We start from the raw sequence: 17,539 nt of genomic DNA, 5'->3' as shown, positions 1-17,539 counted from the left end.
CCTTTTTAAATCCGGGGTGCATTTATAGGAATGCGACTGACAGCTCTGAAAAATTTACCTCGGCTGTTTGAGGCTTTGATGTGGAGGAATAATGAAGCAGGTCACCGGAGGAAGCTCTCAAACTCAGCTTAGATTATAATCATGTAGTAAAACCATCATAAATCATGTAGCTGCTACATCAAAAGCTAAAAGCCAATTAATTTTGGTCTCTAATTACCATAATGCCAACCAGGTACATACCAAGTACATACTGATATGAGTACTTTTAGGCTGCATGGTGGCACAGATGGTACAGTGTGTATTGTGCAGCAACACAGGTTTCCTTCAGGTAACCTCCCAAAAACATGCAGAGAGTGTGCAAGTGTGTTTCCCTGCAATAGACTGGCACCATGTCCTGTCCTGTCCTGATGTTTCCTGTTGGCACCAGACCAACTGCAAGTCCAACCAACATAGAGATAGACAGATGGATGGATGGATGGATGGATGGATGGATGGATGGATGGATGGATAGATAGATAGATAGATAGATAGATAGATAGATAGATAGATAGATAGATAGATAGATAGATTAAAATAATGAACTGGACTATGCAAGTGACCTTGGAGGTACAGTAACAAGGTCAACAGATCCTCCACTAATATTGAACAAAATGGTCAAATCTAGCCAGGCAAATGTGCTAATCAGAAGTGGCGTCCACACAACTTTGACTAGACAGTGAACCAATGTGGCTGCTTTAAAAATTTCAAAGTTTTTTGAATATCAAATTCTGGTACAGCCGGGTTACCGTAACTCAGGGCTACTCCGCTCTGACAGGAAGTCATCACCACAGGTGCGGGAAATGACTCAGTGGGTACCGGTTTTAGGGTTCGAGGACTCGCGGTTAAACGAGTCCCCCCGACTGAACGAGAGAGGGAGAACGTGAGCGAGAGAGCCGAGGGGGGTAACAGCATGGAAATCTTCGTCTTTCTGTTTCCTCAGTTCGACTCAACCGCCCCCAAGGAGGAAGTGCATTTCAAAATGCTCGGCGAGACGGTGTGGCGTGCCACCAAAATGAAACACGGCAGCTCAAGGTACGCTAAATTTTATTATTTAAAATAAAGGGAATGGGATCTACTGGCGATGATGACGTTGTTTGCCTACAGAACTTGGGTAGGAACTTTGTATCTGTGTCTGTGTCGTTGAGGTCTTGGTTTCATCACGGTAGTTGTCAGTCATGAGACGTCCATCCAGTCCAAGTGTTCCGCTGCTCAGTCAGAGCTGATTACTTAATGCAAGACCACAACAGTCTCTAGACGACTACAGGGACGTTAGAAGATGGAAAGTTGTACAGAAATGTTATGAAACACATTTTAAAATCAGTAAACGATGGTGTCCATTGGCTGCCTCGTGTTGATAGTACGAGGGTTCTTCAAAAAGTTTTCAAACTTTTCTACATAATCACCTTAAGATACAGTGTATCACAAAAGTGAGTACACCCCTCACATTTCTGCAAATATTTCATTATATCTTTTCATGGGACAACACTATAGACATGAAACTTGGATATAACTTAGAGTAGTCAGTGTACAACTTGTATAGCAGTGTAGATTTACTGTCTTCTGAAAATAACTCAACACACAGCCATTAATGTCTAAATAGCTGGCAACATAAGTGAGTACACCCCACAGTGAACATGTCCAAATTGTGCCCAAATGTGTCGTTGTCCCTCCCTGGTGTCATGTGTCAAGGTCCCAGGTGTAAATGGGGAGCAGGGCTGTTAAATTTGGTGTTTTGGGTACAATTCTCTCATACTGGCCACTGGATATTCAACATGGCACCTCATGGCAAAGAACTCTCTGAGGATGTGAGAAATAGAATTGTTGCTCTCCACAAAGATGGCCTGGGCTATAAGAAGATTGCTAACACCCTGAAACTGAGCTACAGCATGGTGGCCAAGGTCATACAGCGGTTTTCCAGGACAGGTTCCACTCGGAACAGGCTTCGCCAGGGTCGACCAAAGAAGTTGAGTCCACGTGTTCGGCGTCATATCCAGAGGTTGGCTTTAAAAAATAGACACATGAGTGCTGCCAGCATTGCTGCAGAGGTTGAAGACGTGGGAGGTCAGCCTGTCAGTGCTCAGACCATACGCCGCACACTGCATCAACTCGGTCTGCATGGTCGTCATCCCAGAAGGAAGCTGACGCACAAGAAAGCCCGCAAACAGTTTGCTGAAGACAAGCAGTCCAAGAACATGGATTACTGGAATGCCCTGTGGTCTGACGAGACCAAGATAAACTTGTTTGGCTCAGATGGTGTCCAGCATGTGTGGCGGCGCCCTGGTGAGAAGTACCAAGACAACTGTATCTTGCCTACAGTCAAGCATGGTGGTGGTAGCATCATGGTCTTGGGCTGCATGAGTGTTGCTGGCACTGGGGAGCTGCAGTTCATTGAGGGAAACATGAATTCCAACATGTACTGTGACATTCTGAAACAGAGCATGATCCCCTCCCTTCGAAAACTGGGCCTCATGGCAGTTTTCCAACAGGATAACGACCCCAAACACAACCTCCAAGATGACAACTGCCTTGCTGAGGAAGCTGAAGGTAAAGGTGATGGACTAAACCCAATTGAGCACCTGTGGCGCATCCTCAAGTGGAAGGTGGAGGAGTCCAAGGTGTCTAACATCCACCAGCTCCGTGATGTCATCATGGAGGAGTGGAAGAGGATTCCAGTAGCAACCTGTGCAGCTCTGGTGAATTCCATGCCCAGGAGGGTTAAGGCAGTGCTGGATAATAATGGTGGTCACACAAAATATTGACACTTTGGGCACAATTTGGACATGTTCACTGTGGGGTGTACTCACTTATGTTGCCAGCCATTTAGACATTAATGGCTGTGTGTTGAGTTATTTTCAGAAGACAGTAAATCTACACTGCTATACAAGTTGTACACTGACTACTCTAAGTTATATCCAAGTTTCATTTCTATAGTGTTGTCCCATGAAAAGATATAATAAAATATTTGCAGAAATGTGAGGGGTGTACTCACTTTTGTGATACACTGTACATTTTTCCAGCACTGTACCAACGTTTTAATGTTTTTGGTTGAGCTCGTAGCCACTGATGCAGCGCTGCTCTCAAATCATCATCACATGAAAATCTTCTTCTCCAAAAAGATGGAGCTAAATCTGGACTATAAGCGTCTCTCAGTCTCTCAGACAAGACCGATTACTCCTCCTACTGCACCCTCACCGCTTATAACCAAAATATAAGTGTAAGTGCGGAAGCATTTTGAAGATGAGAACTTAATCCATAATCGGCACCATTGGGAGCACAAAAGGACCAACGGCATTAGGCATAACAATATGACCACCTTCCTAATATTGTGTTGGTCCCCCTTTTGCTGCCAAAACAGTCCTGACGTGTCGAGGGATGGAGTCTGACACCTTTCTATCAAAACCAGTGTTAACTTCTTCAGCAATTTGAGCTACAGTAGCTCGTCTGTTGGATCGGACCACACAGGCATCAATGAGTCTTGGCTGCCCATGACCCTGTCGCCGGTTTACCACTGTTCCTTCCTTGGACCACTTTTAATAGATACTGACCAATGCAGACCGGGAACACTCCACAAGAGCTGCAGTTTTGGAGATGCTCTGACCCAGTCGTCTAGCCATCACAATTTGGCCCTCAAATCCTCACGCTTGATCATTTTTCCTGCTTCTAACATCAACTTTGAGGATAAAATGTTCACTTGCTGCCTAATATATCCCACCCACTAACAGGTGCCGTGATGAAGAGATGGTCATTGTTATTCCTGGTCAGGTTAGTCCTGGTCAGGCCACCCTACTAAACTGAGTCTGTAAACTAGAAGGGGAATTGGTTAGAATGGTCAGAAGCTAACACTGAAGGTTAAGTTTGTCTACAGAATAACAAAATGTTAATATATCAAATTCTAAGCAGCATGTTTGAATCTAACAAGGAACATCAGCAAGGTAGCATCATCCCTCCTGTTAGATATGCTATTGGGATCATGGTGACAGGAACTGGCAATCTGATCAGGATTACTGGGACAATTAACGGCACAGAAGAGAAAAATAACAAATAAAAAAATCGTCCACATTCAACCCTGTTGAATATCTGTGTCCAGAACATTGCTGAACTCCACAGGTTCCCAACCAACCTACACTATGTTGCCAAAAGTATTTGGACACCTGACCATGAGCTTGCTCAACGTTCCATTTAAAAAACGAATGCTATTAGAACAGAGCGACGTCTGTGTGATCTTTTCAGCTAGAACAGAAACTCTTCTGACGAGGCTTCTGATGAGATTTTTGAAGTATGTTAGTGGGAATTTGTGCCCGTTCAGTGTGGCACAAGTGAGGCCAGAGCTTGGTTCAGACCACTGGAGTTTCTCTAAACCAAGACTTTTGAAAGCAGTGTATTTTATGTATTTTATATTACATGTATTTTATATGTTCTTAAGAGGAAGTGTTTGTGTGTGTGTGTGTGTGTGTGTGTGTGTGTTTTGGAGACGGGTGAGTGTTTATAGAAGTTCCTCATTTGCATGATGGGTTCATGGTACCTTTGCACAAAAGCAAGTCTCATATATTTGATCTTTCTAAAGTTCTTTATTAGTTATTTTAAGGTCAAAGACTGTAAGGACTAATACATTACCAATGGCAATTCGGGCGTTTAGAAGTAATTTTAAGAGGTACAAAGTGCTACAATAGTTCAACAACAACGTGAAGCAACACTTCCCTTTATTTCAGGTTAGAATGTGGCTCCAAGTAGCATGAGACCTTATGTTGCATCAACAGAATCTCATGCAAATAAATAAATAATTGAAAGTGTTCAGTCTAATACAATCGTTGGGCTTGTGTTGGCACCTCAGGATCACAACCAAAACGTTGTTCATTAATGAGTCGGCATCCCTTCGCTGCTATAAAAATTATATTGTTGCTATAAACTTGGAAAGCCTTCTGAGAAGACAGCGGAGGAACCCCACTAGTTCATTTTAAAGGTGTTGAACAGAGTCAAGTCAAATTTATTTGTATAGCGCTTTTTACAATGGACATTGTCTCAAAGCAACTTTACAGAATCCTGGACCAACAGACCAAAAACCCTGTTGAGCAAGCCGAGGGCGACAGTGGCAAGGAAAAACTCCCTTAAAATACAGGAAGAAACCTTGAGAGGAACCAGACTCAGCAGGGATCCCCATCCTCCGTTGGGTGGCCTGAAGAATAATTTGAATAAATAGGATTTACACAAATCATACACACACACAATGAAAATAATAATGTAAATAATTGGAGTGCTTCATTACTCAGTCCAGTCTGTAATAAAGTCCGTAGTGAGTTCTTGACATTTTCGGTGCAACACGCCAGGTTTCCATCACATGTAGCAGGAGCAGCGTTATCGGCATGGCAGTCTCGACTTGCAGGATTCAACCTCGGGTGGGTGAACAGGTTGTGGTCAGAGATCTGTTCAAGCCAATCAAATTCTTCTTCACATTCCAAACTTTCTGTATTTCCTGACTGTATCTGCTTTGCTGAAACATTTTGTAAAATAAGCTTCCCAACCTTCATGCTGAAACAGGAAGGTGTATTTTCTACACAGTCCCTCAGCGCACAAAATAGGGTCTATAAAGCTGTAGTTGGTAAAATTTGAAATGGAGGAACTCTAGTGGCTAGTGCAGAGCCCTGACCTCACCCCGATGAACACCTTTGGGAAGAATTGGAACATTGATAGCTAGTCAGACCTTTCGTCTTGTGGACAGCCTTGCAAGAAGATTAAAGGCTCCAGCCCGATGCAACACGTCACCAACTCATTTCATCGGCTGATAAAAAAAATATCAAGTTACTGATCAAATAATAGAGACGCACGCATCCGAAAAACACACAAAGTGTATCTCAGAAAAACTACAAAACTACAGCAGCAGTGTCCAGGTCAGGTCACCCCACATTGCTTTGCTGAAACCATTTGCTAAATAAGAATTCCCCAAACTCTGTCCACCTTTCATGCAAGTTTAAAACACAGTCTAGGTCATTAATTTTACTCCACTCACTTTACCAACATGGTGGACGCTGTTCTCCTGGTGTCTTATAAAGATTTAATGCTCTGACCATCTAACATCACAAAATGATTGAAAACTTTAAGTGACTCGTGTTCTGAAATCGTATCTATACCACTGTTGTGCTAATTTGACATTGAATTGTTTGGGACACACTTAAAATGATGGATGTTGGTTTATTTGAACAGGGTCGGCCTGTGTGCTTGTAGTTTGTATAATATTCACACATCCTGGTGTTTTTAGTGGTATTACGTGGTCCTACTTTCACATTGATTCCTGGATTTATTAGTATTCGTTAGCATTGATGCTTTATTAATTTTAAGTATTTATTCATTTCCAAGCAGTAACAAAGACAAAGAAAAGGACAAAGACAAAAAGAGTCGACTCAGCGTGCTGATGACCAAATCCGGCTCGCATGAAAACGTCAGTCAGGACAAAAACTCACCCGCTAATAGTAACCAGTAAGTGCTTTTAACCTAAACGTATATATGGTCACATTTCATTTATCGGGTAACGGGGCGGCACGGTGGCTTGGAGGGTAGCACCGTCACCACACAGCAAGGGAGGAAGGTCCTGGGTTTGCTTCCCAGGTAGAGCTGTCCGGGTCCTTTCTGTGTGGAGTTTGCATGTTCTCCCCGTGTCTGTGTGGGTTTCCTCCAGGTGCTCCGGTGTCCTCCCACAGTCCAAAGTGAGGTGAATTGAGGCAAATTGAGTGAACCCGGTTACCTCTCCTGTCATGAATGTAACCAAAGTGTGTAAAACATGACGTTAAAATCCTAATAAATAAATAAATATGTTGGGTAATGTGTGGCACAGAAGGGCACTGTGTGTTTTGCACAGCTTTTGGTTCCTGAGAACCTGGGATTGAACCTCGCCTCTGAGTGCAATTTGGCCGCTGAATATAAACAGTTGGTATGTTCTTCTACCAGCAACATGGGGCATCCTCACCCCCTCCAAAAAAAAAAAGTTTTTTCTGGGAGTTGCATTGGGTGGCACAGTGGGTAACACTTTCAACTCACAGCAAGGGAGGAAGGTCCTGGGTTTGATTCCCAGGTGGAGCGGTTTGGGTCCTTTCTGTGTGGAGTTTGCATGTTCTCCCCATGTCTGTGTGGGTTTCTTCTGGATGCTCCGGTTTCCTCTTACAGTCTAAAGACGTTTAGTCAGGTTTATTGGAGATAAAAACAAATTGCCATTAGGTGTGTGTGTGAGAGAGAGCTAGGATAGGCCCCAGCACCGCTCCCCACCCCCCAACCTTCATTAGGATAAGCGATTTAGAAAGCGAGTGATGTGTGGGTGGGTGTTGCGTTTAGATTAGTGGTTTCATTTCTGCTTGGTTCTATTTGATTTGCACTTTGTATTTAAAAACCAGAATCATTAACTGGTGTGTGTTGGGTTTGCAGCGTTCCACCTGACGTCGCTCTGATATGGAGCGATTCGTTTGAAGAGCTGCTGGCACATCCAGGTAAGTTAAAACAACAGTATTGATAATTAAGGGCCTTGATCAAGGGTCCAACATGGGCATTTTGGCTGTGGTGGGGCATAAAGCGACAGTCCAGCGCCGTAACCATTGAGCCACCGGTGCATCAAACAGCTCATCAGTATGTCAGAACTTTCCACATGAAGCATTTGTCTGTGGTTTGTCCTTTTGGGCCCCAGCGCTGCTTGATACATGTAGTGAGGATGCACTCTCCATCTCTTTCTGTACACAAAACCAGTGATTGCTTCTGCATTGTGCCTTAAAAAGTGCTGGTAATTGTATTTGTGGATCTGTAGGTCATCTCTTTGTGAGGTCTATCGGTATCCTATCAGTTTACCATGTCCACAGAAGTCATCAAAATCAATACCAGGTTATATAGTCTCCACTGAACCATTACTTATTCTATCAGTCGTGACCAGAATGGCACTACCTGCTGCTTAAGAGTATCCTGCTAACGTGATGCTACCGCCACCATATTTTGCAGTGGTAAAGTACAGAAAAAGATGAAATTGGGTCAGAATTGCTCACCCTTTCAGAACATCAGTGTACAAAAGTTAATCAAACTTGTTCGAAATGACGTCTATATAATTTTGCTCATATAGCAGACAAGTATGACATGACCTATATGGTAACGTTGGTGTAAACCACATTATTTTGCATCTCTAGAGCAGGTTTGTTTGAGTACGTGACCCAAAAAGGTCAGAATGTTCTTACATTAGAACCGGGCACCATCACCTGAATGAATTCGACTGAATAACGTGTTCTGTACTGGTTCAGATGGAGTGGAGACCTTCACGCAGTTCCTTCGCTCCCAGTTCAGCGAGGAGAACATCGAGTTCTGGTTAGCATGTGAGGAGTACAAGACCACGTCCGCTTCCAATCTGCAGTCCAAGGCCAAGCAAATGTACGCCGTGTTCATCGACGCCGACGCGCCTAAAGAGGTACGTCTCCTGCTTATAGAATACAATAAAATGTTATTTGTCATATATACATATACACATGGGATTCAAACTCTCAACCTTTCAACTGATAGCCCAAAGGTCTACCAACTAGGCTACCACTGTCCCAGTTACAGTATAATACCAATTCTCAGCTTGAACTCTATTCAGTCCATAAAGACTCTGGTGTGGAGTTTTGATAGCCATCCAGCCCCCTTAGACTGGGTCTGACTGTAAACGAGACACGGTTAGCTCTTTATTATTAGCTCTGGGTGGTAAAACTTTTGCATCTGCACACCGGCTCGAGCAAAGCGTCTGAAAATACAGCTGTGTCATGTGACCACATGACCAAGACGGAGCTGTGACCGTGTGGTTTTCCTGCTAGCGTTTCACAGCTGGGCTTGTTAACCCCCTCACTCAGCCACCCACGCTCCCTCAGCTCGAGAACATGTGCACCGAAAACCGTGAGCTGCATTAAAACCTGCGCCCAGGACGCTTCAACAGGTACAGACCCACGCTCCCTCAGCTCGAGAACATGTGCACCGAAAACCGTGAGCTGCATTAAAACCTGCGCCCAGGACGCTTCAACAGGTACAGACCCACGCTCCCTCAGCTCGAGAACATGTGCACCGAAAACCGTGAGCTGCATTAAAACCTGCGCTCAGGACGCTTCAACAGGTACAGACCCACGCTCCCTCAGCTCGAGAACATGTGCACCGAAAACCGTGAGCTGCATTAAAACCTGCGCCCAGGACGCTTCAACAAGTACGGACCGGTGACGCAGATTTAACAAGTTTAAATGTTCTCACGGTGCTAAATATAGCTGAGAGCTGGAAATACATCTAACAAAATCACATCCATTATCCATCAATCACCAGAGATTTAATAAACACTGAGTATTGTTTAATCATTTTAAACCACCGACGTCGTGTGAATTCTTAAAATTCTTGAGTAATTAAAGAGTTAAATTAATAAAATAAAGCAAAATTTGTGCCAATTGTTTTCAGATTTGTTTGTTTTTAGATTTGTTCAGAGTGTTTTCAGATTTGTTTTGTCATTTTTTACTTTTGCTGGTGTGTCAGATTGTTTGGTGCATATTTAAATTCCTTTGGTGCATTTTCAGATTTGTTTGGAGTGTTTTTTTCTTTTGCTGGTGGATTTTTTGATTTGTTTGGTGTGTTTTTTTTCTTTTGCTGGTACGTTTCAGATTTGTTTGGTGCATTTTTAAATTCTTTTGGTGTGTTTTCAGATTTGTTTGGTGTGTTTTTAGATTCGTTTGGTGTGTTTTTAAATCTGTTGGGTTGCTTTTTTGCTTTTGCTGGGGTGTTTTTAGATTTCTTGGACCATTTTCACTTTTGCTGGTGTGTTTTCAGATTTGTTTGGAGCGTTTTTTTCTTTTGCTGGTGTGTGTTTAGATTTGTTGGGTTGCTGTTTTACTTTTGCTGGTGTGTTTTAGATTTGTTTGGTGCATTTTCAGATTTGTTTGTTTTCAGATTTGTTTGGTGCGTTTTCAGATTTGTTTGGTGTGTTTTTAGATTTGTTTGGTGTGTTTTTAGATCTGTTGGGTTGCTTTTTTACTTTTGCTGGTGTGTTTTAGATTTGTTTGGTGTGTTTTTAGATCTGTTGGGTTGCTGTTTTACTTTTGCTGGTGTGTTTTAGATTTGTTTGGTGCATTTTCAGATTTGTTTTGTGTGTTTTCAGATTTGTTTGGTGCGTTTTCAGATTTGTTTGGTGTGTTTTTAGATTTGTTTGGTGTGTTTTTAGATTAGTTTGGTGTGTTTTTAGATCTGTTGGGTTGCTTTTTTACTTTTGCTGGTGCGTTTTCAGATTTGTTTTGTGTGTTTTCAGATTTGTTTGGTGTGTTTTTAGATCTGTTGGGTTGCTTTTTTACTTTTGCTGGTGCGTTTTCAGATTTATTTTGTGTGTTTTCAGATTAGTTTGGTGTGTTTTTAGATCTGTTGGGTTGCTTTTTTACTTTTGCTGGTGCATTTTCAGATTTGTTTTGTGTGTTTTCAGATTTGTTTTGTGTGTTTTTAGATCTGTTGGGTTGCTTTTTTACTTTTGCTGGTGCATTTTCAGATTTGTTTTGTGTGTTTTCAGATTTGTTTGGTGTGTTTTTAGATCTGTTGGGTTGCTTTTTTACTTTTGCTGGTGCGTTTTCAGATTTGTTTGGTGCATTTTCAGACTTGCTGGTGTGTTTTCATATTGTTCAGTGTTTTTAGATCTGTTTGGTTGCTTTTTTCACTTTTGCTGGTTTGTTTTCAGATTTGTTTGGTGCGTTTTTTAGATTTGTTTGGTTCGTTTTCAGATTTGTTTGGTTTGTTTTCAGATCTGTTTGGTGTGTTTTTAGATTTGTTGGGCCGTTTTCACTTTTGCTGGTATGTTTTTACTTTCATCTTTTTCATTTTTAGATTTGTTTGGTGCGTTTTTTTCTTTCGCTGGTGTGTTTTCAGATTTGTTTGGAACATTTTAGATTACTTTGGAGCATTTTTAGATTTGTTTGATGCTTTTTTTTCTTTTGCTGGTGTGTTTCCAGATTTGTTTGGTGTGTTTTTTAGATTTATTTGTGTTTTCAGATCTGTTGGGTTGCTTTTTTACTTTTGCTGGTGTGTTTTATATTTGTTTGATGCATGTTTAGATTTGTTTAGTTTGTTTTCAGATTAGTTTGATGTGTGTTTAAATTTGTTTAGTGCGTTTTCAGATTTGTTGGGTCGTTTTTACTTTTGCTATATTTTTTTATTTTGCTGATAGATTTTGCACAAACGAGGCTCCGTTTATTAATGTCGTTACTTTCATGTTGTAACTCTCGGACGGCAGCTGAAATCTTGATGTATTTTACATCATTTTAACATTTTTTCCCAGATAAACATCGACCACTCGACCCGACAGGCCATTCAGACGAACATCGCAAAGCCGACCGTGTCGTGTTTCGATGCTGCGCAGAGTAAAATTTACGCTCTGATGAAGAAGGACTGCTACCCGCGCTTCCTCGGCTCTGACCTCTACCTCAGCCTGACCAAGAGAAAAGCGCCACCGGCCATGACCAGGAGAAGGTCCAGATCCTTCGTCTTCAGCGACCGTGAGGATGCCGCCGCCTGGATGTGAAGCCGCGGTTTGGGCTGCAGTGATTTACAGTCTTTGCTTTGCTAAACTCCTGATAGAAACGCATTAGGAATGGAATCAGGGGAAATTATTTACACTATCTGGCCAAAAGTTTGTAGATACCCCTTCAAATCATTACATCAAAGCCACACCCTTTGCTAGCGGGTTATAAAATATTTTTTTTTTTTTTATATATATATATATATATTTCATGCTTTCAAGATTGTAGCAGAAGTTTGGGGAAGGGCCTGTCCTGTTCCAGTATGATTATTTATGCCCCTCTATACTGCAGGGGCATAAATAATGGGTAGTTTGCAAATTCAGGCTCATGAGGGACAGTTTAACCGTTTTTCGGTACATGGAGGGAGACGTTAGCTGGCATGTTAGCGGGTTGTGCCGCCTCAGCTCGTCGGTTTGAACGGCCCGAGGCTAACTGTGTTAGCTTAGTAAGCTAAATCGCCATAATACCTGCCTAAGTAGTGTGTCTAAATAATGTGCCTCATGAGTCCGATGTCTTATTAGAACCCTCTCTACTGAGGCAGCTGATCAGGTGGGCAGTAGGCAGCAAGGCAGCTCACTAGGTTTTTGGACAGACCCCGTGTTTTGCAAAACTGAGATCACACTTTGTGATGTCATAATGTACACGGTCCGCATAAAATCAGCTATAAAACGACTTCAGCTGTGTTTTTCCGGTTCGCATTTGCCACAGTTGCACTGCGTAAATTATTTATAAGCATTATTGTTTAGCCTAAGAATTACTACTAAGCTCTGACTACAAGATTCAAATCCTTTCATGTTGTAAATTGTACATAAAGCTAAAATTGTGTCATAAATCGGTGTATAATAAAAATGTGCCTTGATAATAAAAACAGCAATAAACTCGATGATTGACTGTCCGTGTCTGGTTTTCTTTTTATTATTTATTCAGTACTGTCTTCATTACAGTTTCAGTTCACACAGCGAGGCTGTATGGCTAACACGTGCTTCCTCCAAAACAGAAGAATCCCAGTCAACTGACAGCCTGCAGTGTCAACGCCCACTTCCGAATGCAAGGGCTCACGGGTGACTGAAAGTGACGCAGGTTGCTGTAATTATTTATGGTGGAGGATCTGATGTTTCAGGCTGCTTCGACTCCAAACGGACTCCATGAAGTACCAGGAGATTTTAAAATAATATCTGCCTGTCTCCAGGCGCTCGGGTCGCGAATCAGGGTAATTATGCTCGCCCACGACCTATGAGATCAGGGTTTGAATCTCAGCTGTGTACACAGATACTGTACGATTGGCAACGTCTGATAGAAGATACGAGGAAAATCGAGCCCAGGTTACCAGAACTCGCCACCTGTGCCCCGGTGCCACCTACAAATCAATAACAGTTGGCACGAGGTTCATAAATAGCCCATCAGTCCCAGCGTGAGCCCCCCCAGAGTCCAATGGTTGCCGTTCCATTGAAAAGGATTAACAGTTATGAGCAATCAGGGAATTTTATGACGGTATTAATGATTTATTCAAATGTGACCATTTTTCGACCCCGATCCGGATCATCCAGAGCCCCACGTCCTAATGCGCCGCTGTTCGGTTCGCCCACACTGGCACGACACTAAGCGAATCTAAGCGAATTCCGCATGCACATAAAGTCCGCCCCGATCCCTGAGATTTGTCATCGCCTCAGCGTGCAATAACAGAATTGAAGTTAGGCGGCGCATCTATCAAATTTAGATATTAATGTGTCTCAAAAAGGGCATTAAAGCGCAGAAGATATCTATATTTTATGAGGGTACCAGTCGCGGGTAAAATATTAATGTTGCCGACAAATGATAAGTGTAAATCCACTTTGTAGAATCCGTCGGCAACAAAAACTCCATTATTCTTTAAATATCGGCGAGGAAAGTCGTTATGCGCTGTACGTGTGGTTGTTTACGGTTCTAAATGAGTGTTAATCCCCACCAGGATGAGATTTTTAAAGCCTGTAATTAAGATTCACGTTCTGCATATTTAATTAACGTTAAAGTAAACAGGGAAGTTTTGCCGGGCCGTAAATTAAAGACAATCTCATTCGCAGTGGGGGTCTGCAGACTTCACAACATTTAACTCATTACCCTTTAACTCTGATTTTTGGGTCGCAACACACCACGACCGTGACCAGAGGCCAATACTGGGTCTTGGGTCACAAATGGACAACAGGCTTACCAGCACAATGTGGCCATACATATTTGGACACCCTATTTTATAAACACACAGCTAGAACAACAGTCGTTCTGAAGTATGTCTGTGGGGATTTGTGCCCAATCAGTCAAAAGAAGGTTTGCATGGCTGGGCACTGATGTGGGTCATAAAAAAGTCTCAGTTGATGTTCCGGTTCATTCCAGAGCTGTAGAGTGGGGCACAAGAAGGGCCTTCCCTAAATTGTTGACCCAAAGTTGAAAGCATTTGTATTAGTATTACTGGGAACCTGGGTGGTGTAGTGTGACGTGAGTGGGTAATGCCCTGCAAAGTAGTGCCACCTTGTCCAGGGTGTATTTTGGGATCGTGATTCTGGTGACCTTCTTAGTGACCCTCCTTATCCTTGTAGCTGCACCCGTGACCCGTAACCACGCCCTAATTTATGATGCAACAATGAGGCTTTGGTTTGTACTGCATCACACGACAGACTAAATCCCCCAACCCCCACCACAACATTAGCATTTCGTAAGTGCCCAGAAGAAGGGCGGGGCCTAGACGAAGGGCGGGGCCTAGACAAAGGGCGTGGCCTAGGAGAAATCAAAATCAAAAGCTCTTGAGACATAAACACGTCCCAACAGGGTTCTGCTCAGAAGGAAATACAGGACTCATCATGTGGGGTGAGGTTGGCAGCGGAGCCACATCTCCACCTAGTGTCCGACTGAGGAACCTCCACTGGTGTGACGTCATAGCTGTGGAGAAACATCTAACCAATAGGGAGCATTAGTAGATCTTTTTTTGTTCCAGGAAGCACATATTAAACTGAATGATGATGATAAAATGTTCAAAAACGAGCCTCACACACACACACACACACACAGGTGCTGTAAACAAATTCATAGCCAAATCACCTCCAACAGGGTTACAGAGGTGGTCCAGAGTTTACCCAGATCAAAACACCTAATGCCGAGCTGCTCTGTGGTTCAACTGATTTTAGATTTGAGGTCAGATTTCAGAAAGCAGCTCCCCTCCTTAACATACACCACACACTAGATGGCCAAAAGTATGTGAACACCAGTCCTAATGATTCGATTCAGGTGTTTCATCCACACCCATCATTAACAGGTGTATAAAATCAATCGCATACATTACATTAGAGCTCTTTTATATAGTTATTAGGATTTTAACATCATGTTTTACACACTTTGGTTACATTCATGACAGGACAGGTTCAATTTAGTGTCTCCAAGTCGCCTCACTTGCACGTCTTTGAACTGTGGTAGGAAACCGGAGCTCCCGGAGGAAACCCACGCAGACTCCACACAGAGAGGATCCGGATGGCTCCACCTGGGAATTGAACCCAGGACCTTCCTCTATTGCTGTGAGGTGACAGTGCTACCCACCGAGCCACCGTGCCGCCCAGATAAGATAAGACTTTATTGACCCCCTTAGTGGTAAGTAAGTCGTATAATAAGTTAAATGTCGGCTTTACAGTGAGCTCAGTTTTATGTACCAAAAGTGATTTAGTTTAAGTTTGTGCCCCTGAAGAACCACCTGGATCTGACCACGGCTCCACCCAAGGCCTTCAAGATTAAAAAAGAATAAAGAACGCCTTTATTTTGGAAGCTGGGGTCAGAGCGCAGGGTCAGCAATTGTACGGCGCTCCTAGAGTAGACAGGGTTAAGGGCCTCGCTCAAGGGTCCGACTGTGGCTTCACAGCAGAGCCTGGATTTGAACCGACAATTTTCCGATTGATAGCCCAAAGCTCTACCTACTAAGCTACCACTGCCCCAATACCATGCTTTCTTCCAACTGCCAGATGCCTCATTACATCTGGCTGGAGGTTGGCATGTCTGTATGTATGAACACCCCCCCCCCCCCCCCCCCCCCCCCCCCCCCCACTTTATTAAAAGTGTACTAATAACAAATTTTCAAAAATCATTAATATGAAGTACATTACGGCTCTTTCAGAAGGTTGTGGGTTTGAATCCCAGTCACTAGTTCTATTCTTCTAAATGTGAGTAAAAGGTTGGCTGTAGATCTTTCTTATCAAATGTAATAATAATGTATTTAAGAAAAACTACTGAACCAAAGTACAAATTCTTAATTACTTTCCACTTCGGTGTCGGACATGCACACAGACCTGCCAACCTTGGAGTGGCAAATTCCAGACAGTTGTAAAGGAAGTTTGTGCCCCAGAAGAACAGCCTGGACCATCGCCAATCACTGTTTCTTCTGACCACCAAACGCTCAGTCAGATGATTCTGATTCAGACTCATGCTGATATAAAGCTTGCTCGACTGTGTCGGAGAACCAGATTCTTTTAACCTTTATTAACAATTTTTTTGGTCTTCATCAATCAGTGTTTCATCAATTAGTGTTTCATCAACAAATTCTTAATTACTTTCCACTTCGGTGTCAGACATGCATGCAGACCTGCCAACCTTGAAGTGGCAAACCCCCAGACAGTTGTAAAGGAAGTGTTCAGCATTAAAGGTCGGAGTGGGAACGAGGGACTGAGGTGGAGAGATGGAGAGAGGACGACCTGCATGGCACTGAGTAGGTCTCCACCACCTCTTTTGGAAATCAAATTCTCGGAGCCGTGTGCCGTGGGTCATTATGCATGCAAATCCCGCTCGTCCTTGTATTTTCCATTGCCTGAGGACATTTACATGCCTCGGAAGCCTGCTGAGATACGTTAATCGGAACTTTTGGTTTCTCACATAATAGCAAGGTTAATTTTTAGCCCCTTTCCTTCAAATTCCTGCTTTTGTCATCTGCCTGCACCCATCTAGGTACCTGTATGGAGAAGGGGGGTGAGTCCCTGGGAAAATTAAACAAAACAGGGTTACATAAACAGCAAAGAAATGTAAGGCACAGGAGTTGCACAAACCACAACTACCAGTATTCATCAAGGGTGGCAGAATTTATTGGTATTTTCACCCTCAATAGCTATTTTTTTATCTTTGCCAATCTCCCAAGCTTGTAACAAGACATTTTTGATATACGACCCCAAATCAGAAAACAGATTCTTACATTTACTTTGACTTTTATTTGATGATGACAGGATGAACCCGAGATATTTCATGTTTTATCTGCTCAACTTCATTTCATTTATTAATAAACATCCACTCCTGCATTTCAGGCCTGCAACACATTCCAAAAAAGGTTGGGACGGGGGCAATTTAGGACTAGTAATGAGGTGAAAAACTAAATAATGATGTGATTTTAAACAGGTGACTGTGATCATGGTTTGGTACAAAAGCAGCATCCAGGAAAGGCTGAGAGTCTCTGATGAGTAAAGATGATCAGAGAATCTCCAGTTTGTCCACAAATGTGTGAGAAAATGATTGAAATGTTTAAAAACAATAAACCTCAAAGAAAGATTGGAAGGGATTTGCATGTTCTCCCTCTACAGTGCAGAATATCATTAAACCATTCAAGGAATCACGAGGCATTTCAGTGCGTGAAGGCCAAATACACAAGCTTATGCTGAACGCCGTGATCTTCCATCCCTCAGACGTCGCCGCATCAAGAACCTCCACTCAACACTAGCTGATATAACCACATGGGTGAGGGATTAGTTTATTAAACATTTATCAAGCTCTACAATACAGAGTTACTGCACAAATGCCACTTAAAACTTTACTGTGCAAAAAAGAAGCCTTATGTTAACCATGTCCAAAAGTAGCGTCGACTTCTCTGGGTTCGGAGGCATCTAGGATGGACCATCACACAGTGGAAATGTGTATTGTGGTCAGATGAATCAGCATTCCAGGTCTTTTTTTTTTTTTTTTTTTAATGGAGGCCGTGT

General features: G+C 42.7%; 1 protein-coding gene across 2 annotated transcripts; it reads left to right on the top strand.

Annotated features, from left to right (window-relative positions):
- The first annotated feature begins 949 nt into the window (after positions 1 to 949).
- rgs18 (regulator of G protein signaling 18) lies at positions 950 to 12,433 on the top strand. 2 transcript variants are annotated; one of them, XM_062992923.1, is made up of 5 exons: positions 950 to 1,071; positions 6,394 to 6,510; positions 7,450 to 7,511; positions 8,304 to 8,467; positions 11,327 to 12,433. In XM_062992923.1, the coding sequence occupies exons 1-5, from the start codon at positions 950 to 952 to the stop codon at positions 11,567 to 11,569; spliced, it is 708 nt and encodes a 235-aa protein (XP_062848993.1). In that variant the 3' UTR covers positions 11,570 to 12,433. The 2 variants fall into 2 exon arrangements, with proteins under 2 accessions (XP_062848993.1, XP_062848992.1); XM_062992922.1 differs by having other exon boundaries at positions 6,391 to 6,510.
- The last annotated feature ends 5,106 nt before the right edge of the window (positions 12,434 to 17,539 follow it).

The sequence above is a fragment of the Trichomycterus rosablanca genome, chromosome 4, assembly GCF_030014385.1.
Source record: "Trichomycterus rosablanca isolate fTriRos1 chromosome 4, fTriRos1.hap1, whole genome shotgun sequence".
NCBI lineage: Eukaryota > Metazoa > Chordata > Actinopteri > Siluriformes > Trichomycteridae > Trichomycterus > Trichomycterus rosablanca.
The sequence above is the reverse complement of the archived record's forward strand: the minus strand, read 5'-3'. Positions and strand labels throughout refer to the sequence as shown.